The sequence below is a fragment of the Bos indicus x Bos taurus genome, chromosome 18, assembly GCF_003369695.1.
Source record: "Bos indicus x Bos taurus breed Angus x Brahman F1 hybrid chromosome 18, Bos_hybrid_MaternalHap_v2.0, whole genome shotgun sequence".
NCBI lineage: Eukaryota > Metazoa > Chordata > Mammalia > Artiodactyla > Bovidae > Bos > Bos indicus x Bos taurus.
In genome coordinates this window covers 55,240,212-55,248,819 of record NC_040093.1, presented here as the reverse complement: position 1 = coordinate 55,248,819, position 8,608 = coordinate 55,240,212, and the positions used below count along the sequence as shown (strand labels likewise).

Genomic DNA, 8,608 nt, shown 5'->3' with positions numbered 1-8,608 from the left:
CGTGAAGTGCTTTACTTGCACAAATGCACAGAACTCTCCCAAGAGACCCATGACGTATGAGTAACAGTCCACATGCCCACACTGGAGAGGAGGTTTCCAGGGTTCAAGGGCACTCTCCCCTCAGCCATGTGCTCCGCTGGGCCCCGTTCAGCAACAAGTCTTACAAAGAAGTTTTGTGGGCAGAAGAGTTTGTCAGACCAGCCTCGAGTTTGGACAGAGTAGCAGCCAGAAGCCCCCAACCCATCCCCTGTGTGCCCACCCCCACCCGGCCCCAGCCAGCCCCCAAAGCCAGCACCTCTTCTGGGGAGGGGACTGCCCAGCCTGCAAGGAAGTGCTCATTATCCCTGTGTGACAGGGCCACTCCCAGCCACGTCTCCAAGCAGCGTGATGCCCCCGTCTGCTGCCGCTGCCTTCTGAGCCGCCTCGGCTGCAGACGTCTGGCGGGGAGTCTCTGGGGCCAGATGGAATAGGGCAAGCTAAAAATAACCTGGCGGGCGGCCCCCACCAGGGGATGGGGGTGGGGGCCTGGGTTGGGCGCGGACACATGATCCCAGGGACCTGGCCAAGTGGAGCAGAGAAACTCTCCAGCAGCCCGAGCACGCTTCTGCTCCCCATTCTAGGACCCACCGGCTGGAGCACCCCTCTCCTCTGACCATCCAGGAAGAAACACCTCGAACCAGCTGCAGTATGGGCAGCGGCCGGAGAAAGGTCAGCTGGACTCTGTGCTTCCTGCTTCTGCTGCTCCTTGAAGCCACTTCCACCAAGAACCTCTGGAAGCGGGCATTGCCCTCGAGGCTGGCGGAGAGGGCCCGTGTAAGTGCCCAGGTAGGGGGGTGCTGGGGGCCGGGGGGGGGCCCACATGCGGGCAGGCCAGGGCAGGCGTCTTTATCTGAATCATGCCAAAGTCGGGTGGGCAGGCAGACGGACCTCACAGCCCTCAAAAGGCTCCGTGCCTGGAAATAGGGAAGCCAGGGGCCCCTAAAAACACACGGGGGGACAGCAATGGGCTTTCCTTATCCAAGGTTACTTTCTCCTGACAAACAGCACCTAATTTAAGAGTCCAAGGACTTAAAACTGAGTGTTGTTTCTCAGCAATCAATAACCAAATGTCGATAGGATGCAATTATGCTTCCGTGTGCTTCCTGACTGACTCAGTAAACACTTGGTGGAAACTGCTCTGGGCCAGGCTCAGTGTGTGGTCCTTTGGGTACAACACAGAGACAGCCAGCAGCTCCTGCCCTTAAGGATGGCCTCATTGAATAGGGTGAGCGGCTGGGTAACATGTGACAGCCATACAGAGGGATGGCACACCATGACCAGAGGTGAGAAGCATGGGCCTTGCAGCCCTGAGTTTGGATCTGTACTCTTGCTCACAGGCTGTGTGACTTCAGGTAAGTTGTTTGACATCTCTGAGCACCAGTGATCTCATCTGAGAAAGACTGTGCATTCCTTTCAGTTTGTTCAAACAAATAGGCAGTTAGATGGCCACTGTTTACTCAGGTTGCCCTAGACTGTAAGGATGCCAACTTGTATCCCCAAGCCTTGGGAGTGTTACCCCCACAGGCCTGGGGTTGCAGAGAATGAATGAGAAGCTAAAGGGAAATGTATCCAAGCACATCTGATTTTCCTGTGTAGGTCTGTGGGTATACTGGCGTCATCGTTCCAACAGCATTTGTAGCTCTGTGTCTTTGTATCCCACGTTGGTAATTCTCCCACTATTTCACACTCTATTTTTATTCTGTTTGTTATATTGATCTGTGATCAGTGATCTTTGATGTGACTATTGTGAAATGATTGCGACTCACTGAAGGCTCAGAGGACAGTTAGCATTTCTCAGCAATGGGGCATTTTTGTGATTAATGTGTGTACATTGTGTGTTTTTTAGATGTAATGCTGTTACACACTTAATATGCTGTGGCATAATGTAAACGTAACTTGTAGGCGTGCTGGGAAACCAAAACATTGATGGAATTGGCTTTACTGTGGTGGTCTGAGACCACACCCACAGGATCTCTGATGTCGTATCTGCCGACAAGCGTTGAGAAGGTAAATAATGCAGGAAAGGGACTAGGAGAGAGACTAAGGCTGGGGGAGGATGTCATTTTAGGTTCCCTGCCCCAAAAGGGAGCACAGAGGCATAGAAGGTTCAGGAAGATCTACTAACACTCTCAGCCTAAGGGTGAAGAGTGAATGACTCCATATCCATCAAACACAGCACATACTGAGTGGTCCGTGTGATGTGGTGACTTCCGCTCAAATAGTTATGAAATTGGTTGCTGTTTGGCTCCCCAGTGGGAATGTAGGTTCTTCACAGTAGGGCCTTATTCTGTCTCCCTCAGTGCAGTGTTCTTGGTGCCTTGCCAGGTGCCTGCCATGAAGAAGGCATCCCATACATCCTTGTGGGTAAATTATGGGCAAATACAAAGGAAGGCCAGAAGAATATGTACAGCTCTGTGCCAGGGGAGTCAGGGAAGGTTTTCCACTGTTGGGGGTATTCAACCCAGGGCTTTGAAGGATGAATAGGAGTTTTCCAGGCAGAGAAGAGGGAAAAGGGAATGTTTAATGATGCCAGGCATGGTACGATGTATGAAGCTGTACTGAGGCTAATCTCAGCCTCCAGGGCTCACACTTTTACAGGTCAGGCAGGAGGCCATGTGGGTGTATAAAAGCGTAGTAGCAAGTGAAATGATGGTAGGTGTTTGGAGGGAGGAGAGTCAACCCTTGTCAGATTGGGCTCTCCTGTGCTCTTCACTGGCCCAGCAGGCCGATTTAGGCCACAAAGTATCTAGTTCTCTGGTTCTAGGACCACAGAAAAAATTTCTGGTACATCACCTGGTCTCATTTCCACCTTGACCCAGAGCATCACAGGAGCCAATGCCATGACATCTCACAAGGAGGAATGAGGAGGCTGGGAAGATTGGGGGCAGTGTGCACTGGGGTGGGGGAAGTCTCTAAGAACACATGCCTGGCTGGGCTTCGGGAACCAAATTACTTAGCCACTGTTTATCAGAATGTAGGTGCTTTGAGTGTGTACTCACTGGATTGAAACTCTCCCCTGTTGTCAACAGATATCTGCTTCCCTCCCCAGCTCCAGGGCACAGAAGAGATTTGTGCCAAGAATGTACCTTGGAGAGAGCCCCTGGGGAAAGACAGGCTGTTGACTGGTGACTCAATGGGTAGGGAGACTGAGCAGGGCACCAGGCCCAGGAATTTATCTCAGTGACATCTCTAATGAGCTGTGCAGTCTTGGGCTGCTCGCTGCCCCTCTCTGGGCCTCACGTCATTACTTGGGAAATGGAAGGCAGAGGATAAGATGACCTCCAGGACCCTTTCAGTTCTGATTCTAATTTCCATGCAAATGTCCATCAGGGAATTTAGGAATGATAGGAAGCAGCCCCTGCATATTCAGGGGCCAGACTTCCCACGTGGCCCCCACTGCCCCACCTAAGCTGGGTCGGCTCTTCAGCTGTGGCTTCTGGGGCAGGTCGGGGCGAGGGAGGCGGGCCTCCAGGTGTATGTGGAGCCCGCTCGCGCCGCTCCAGAGTTAAACAGAGCCCTTATTAAAAACTAGGCCGCATAAACTTGTGTGATTTACCTGAAAAAGAAAGGGAGTCCTCCTGATCAGAAGCATATTGCTTCCTAGTTATCTTGCTACATCTTAACCACGCTCCCTGCTCTCAAGATTATTTGTGTCTGTAGCACCTATGAGGTAGAAATACCATCCATCAGGAGCTTTTACACATCTCTTCTCCACTCCTCATTCAGCAGTCTCACACTGGTGGCTTAAAATCAGCCCCGGTGGGAGTATTTACACTGTGGAAACTGGCACAGACTGTATGTGGAGACCTGGGTGTTAAACCTGGACCAGTGTGGCTGCCAGCATCCTGCATCCTGGCTCCTCCCCTTCCTGAAGCCCCGCCCCTTGGCAGAGTGGGCAGAGGGGGTCCGGGGCATTTCCTGGACACTATGCATTTTCCTGCTCTAGACACAGTACCAGAGAGGAAGACAGGGGAGGCCCTTTCGGAGGCTCGTAAGAAGAAGGCTTGTCCTGTGTGAGTCTCCGTTGCCTTGCCTGCAGCCTGGGAGACAGCGGTGCTGCTTTGCAGTCCAGAGGAAAGACCACAGGAGCCTCCAGCTCAGGTCCTGGCAGGGGAATACCACTCTCTATGCACTAATGAAAATAAAGACAGAGCCAGATATTTACGAGGCTAGATAAGACGGAATAGGCCAGGGAGTGGAATGTTTATCAATAGCCCAAGAGCCTTTCTGGGATGCTCGGGGTCTGTTCGGTGGAGCTGGTGTTTTGAGCTTTGCTTGCCTGGCGTTTGATGAAAGTCATAAGAACAATCCTTCCTACGTGTCAGGCCAGGTGTTCACCCTGCGTTCTATCTCAGGATCGTCTGAGCAGATCCCCCAGATGGGACTCACTGTAGCCGCCATGGCGGCCTGGTGGCCTGATGATCTCTATGTGTCACTGTGGCTATAGGTCTGTTTAGTCTCCTCAGCTCCCATCCGGGGCAACTGGAAATGGAGACAGAACTCTAGTCACGGTAACCAAAGCAGAAACAGCCCAGGTGTCCACAAGCTCAGAAAGGATCGACAAAATGGGGTCCATCCACCCAGTGAAACATTATTCAGCCATAAAAAAGAATGACGTACCGGGACATGCTCCAGCATGGATGAAACCTGGAAACCTTATGCTCAGTGATACATGCCAGTCAGGGGACTCCCCTGGTGGTCCAGTGGTTAAGACTTCGCCTTCCAGTGCAAGAGGGTGTGGGTTCCATCCCTGGTCAGGGAGCTAAGATCTCACATGCCTCATGGCCAAAAAAACCAAAAGATAAAACAGAAAAAATATTGTAACAAATTCAATAAAGACTTTAAAAACGGTCTAGATCAAAAAAAGATGCCAGTCAGAAAATACCACATAGCCTGTGACCTATTGATATTTATGAAATGTCCAGAAAAGGCAACTTCATAGGGACAGAAAGTAAATTAGAGGTGGCCAGGGGCTGGGGCTGGGGTAGGGATTAGGAAGTACTGCTTACTGAGAATAGAATTTTTTCAGAAACTAACATAGTTATAAGTTAACTATACTTAAAAGTATACTTCAACTAAAAAAAGAAAAGAATGATGTAAACCTTTTAGAAATATAGAGGTAAGTGGTTGCACAGTATTGTGAATTTAGCGCTACAGAATTGTGCACTTCAAAATGGTGAAAGTGGCAAATTTTACGTTGTATGCATCTTACCATGATAATTAAAAAAAAAAAAAAAAATGGGAACCTGAGGGATTCCCTGGCAGTCCGGTGGTTAGGACTTGGCACTTTCACTGGTCGAGGAACTAAGATCTTGGAAGCTGTGCAACATGGCCAAAAAACAAACAAAACCCCTCAAATACCTAAGGTACTTCTTAGGGATTCTGTGAAGGTCTCCTGGCCAGGTTTGTCTTAGTTTCGTGGTTCCTCCTCAGAGGAGCCTTCCCTGGTCCCGGACTCCCCTGTTTATGTCTCCCTTACAAGTTTTCTTAATTTCTCAACTTCTCCTTCATAACATTTAGCTCGCATATTATCATCTGCATGATTTCTTTTTTTTTATTCTGGCTTTGTTTCATTTCTCATTACTTGCTTGCACAGACAAACAAAAGGAAAGCGATTTGCTTGCTTCCTCTGTGTGATGTTGGTGGTGTCCGTGGCTTGTCCCGGAGCTGAGCCATGTGAAGGCAGGGTGGGTGTTTTCTGGTTCAGGTTAGCTCTCCTTGCATTCACCCAGTGCCTGGCACATAGTAGGCCTGAGAGCTATGAATTTACCATGAAATGAATGAATTGCACTAAAAATTACATTTCTAGAGCATAAGAGAAGGGGTGGAAAGTTCTAGAAGACTCTCAGGTACCCAGCAGGGCTCAGTGAACACACCAGCTGGAGGACTTGGCCGAGTTTGCGGCCCTGCTCTGGACGTGCCCTGAGATGGCTTGTCCTGGGGTGAGATCCCGGGTTTCTGACCTCCCAGAGGAAGTCCTGTGAGCCTCACACCAGACTCTGCTCCCGGAGCCCGGGTGTCAGGAAATGGCATTCAGCGCACACTGAACTCTCATCCCACCATTCCAGGGAGAGACGTATTTTTAGATCTTTGACGTCCAAATTCCAGAGGAAGAGCGAGTAAAGCTTGGAGGAAAATTGGCTTTCTTCCTGCACCCAGCAAACCAGTCCATCCTGGGATGCATTTTTATTGGTCAGGCCATTAAGTCTCTGGAACATTCCAAAGAAGGGTAACGCTCTCGCGGGGATCAGAGCGTCGGGGGCGGGTTGTGTGTGGAGGGAGGGATGTGGTAAACTGGGGCAGCTCTGGAGACTGGATTCTTTCTCCTTAAATGGAGATGGTTTCAGTTTTTCCCCCAATTATAAAAACAATGATGTTGACTGTGCAAGACATTCAGACAATACAGAAAGTCACGAATAAGTAAAAATGGTCTAAATTCTCCAGAACGCAAGCTCTGTTGATATCTTGGTATATGTGTGTGTGCCTAGACTTTTTCATGAAGTGCTTATACTCAGCACACGTTGTTTTTTTTAACGATATTTTGCTCATGTTGTTTAAATTTTTTTTATTGAGATGAAGTTCACACACTGTAAAGTCAGCCACATAAGAGCGAACCATTCAGTGGCATTTGGTGCATTTGCAATGTTGCACAACCACCACTTTTTTCTAGTTCGAAAGTATTTCCATCACCCCAAAAGGAAGCCCCTCCTTTTGAGGGGCTGCTCCCCACTCCCCTCTGCATCCCCGCTGCCTGGCAACCACCAATCTGCTTCCTGTCTACAAAAATTTCCCTGTTTTGGACATTTCGTACAAATATCATATTTGTATGTGGAATTTGTGTCTGGCTTATCATTCATGTTGTTTTGTACCTTGCATTTTTCATCAAATGATGTAAGGTGAATGGCTTCCCCAGTGGCTTAGCAGTAAAGAATCCACCTGCAATGCAGGAGACACAGGAGATGCTGGTCTCATCCCTGGGTCAGGAAGATCCCCTGGGAAAGAAATGGCAATCCACTCCAGTTTTCTTGCCTGGAAAATCCCATGGACAGAGGAGCCTGGTGGGCTACAGCATATGGGGTTACAAAGAGTCAGACACAACTGAGTGACTGAGCACGCACTTATGGTGAATATGTTAATATGATGGATCCGTGTTCTCTCTTCAAAGACTTCTGTGGTGGTCCAGCGGATTCGCCATTATATATTTATCCAGCCTCCTTTGGTTGGACATCCAGACATGCGCTTCAGTGGACTCGTGGAATTGGGCTTCTCTCTGAAGCAGTCCAGAATTGATTTTTCCCTACCCGATTCCTGAAGGAATCGGCAAAAGAATGGCTTTGCAAATATACAGAGGCTTCCAAAAATATCCCCCCAAGGAATGAAGAAAAGAATAGCTACCAAATCAAAACCTTAAGGGAACCGTCTTTACCCACGCAAGGCATGCAGCGCTGGGATGTTCCCTTCCGAGCTGTACCGTAGGAACTCTGAAGCAGGCTCGCTGTGCTATCCCCTAGCAGGGATGAAAAGAAAAGATGGAGGACATGAGTTGTCTGGGTTATTTGTGAAGGATGTTGTCAGTCTGGAGTGAGCTGAGATTTGACATGCTGTTATTTTCAGCTGAGTGGCAACGGAGGGGAAGGCTGGCTAGGGCTGCAGAGAGCAGGGGCCAGGGTGAGTTCTTTCCAAAAGGTGTGCCTGGGGGAGGAAGTTACATACCTATATCCAGAGCTGGGGCTGGTCCACAGGTGGGCAGGAGGCAGGACCATATGAGAGAGGGGGACCCCAAGGCGACAAAGCAGGAGGAATCTCAGAGATTAGGAAGCAGCTCCCCAGGCCCAGGCTCCTGGGACAGGAATTTGCCAGAGTCAGACCCAGGTTTGAATCTTGCCTCTGCTGCTGGCCAGCTGTTTGACCTGGGGCAAGTGCCTTCAGTGTTTCTGGGTCTGTTTCCTCATCAGTAAAGTGGGTGAATCACAGCCATGACCTTAGAGGACTGTGCTGAGAAATCAGTGAAATTCAGTACCTGTTGACCTAGCACGGCATTGGCTCACAGTGGGAGCTTAATAAATGCCACCTGCTCTGCCGTGATTAGGAAAGCTGCTGCTGCTGCTGCTGCTAAGTCGCTTCAGTCGTGTCCGACTCTGTGCGACCCCAGAGACGGCAGCCCACTAGGCCTCCCCGTCCCTGGGATTCTCCAGGCAAGAACACCGGAGTGGGTTGCCGTTTCCTTCTCCAATGCATGAAAGTGAAAAGTGAAAGTGAAGTTGCTCAGTCGTGTCCGACTCTTCGCAACCCCATGGACTGCAGCCTACCAGGCTCTTCCGTCCATGGGATTTTCCAGGCAAAAGTACTGGAGTCGGGTGCCATTGCCTTCTCCGGATTAGGAAAGCAGACTGGCCCAAGTTCAGAGCCTGGCGCTCTCCATATGGTATATGTGCCTCTGTTTTCTCACCTCCACGGTGGGGACACAGGTAACCAGAGGGGAGCGATGGACGCCGCCTCTGGGGACCCTCAGAGAACAGTGCTGGGGCGGCTACTTCCTCTGAGGAACTCTGCCAGTCTGCCCCTGCCC

The 8,608-nt window shown here is 50.1% G+C and overlaps 1 protein-coding gene across 8 annotated transcripts in view; it reads left to right on the top strand.

The window, feature by feature from the left end:
- Positions 1-350: 350 nt before the first annotated feature.
- The window catches only part of WFDC1 (WAP four-disulfide core domain 1), a 51,247-nt gene continuing 42,989 nt past the window's right edge, over positions 351-8,608 (top strand). For 3 of the 8 annotated variants that reach the window (XM_027513913.1, XM_027513912.1, XM_027513911.1), the window contains exon 1: positions 479-825. In XM_027513913.1, the coding sequence (XP_027369714.1) occupies positions 688-825 (138 nt within the window). In that variant the 5' untranslated portion in view covers positions 479-687. Of the gene's footprint in view, positions 826-8,608 lie in introns of all 8 variants that reach the window. The other 5 variants (XM_027513910.1, XM_027513917.1, XM_027513916.1 and 2 more) reach the window with 5 other exon arrangements.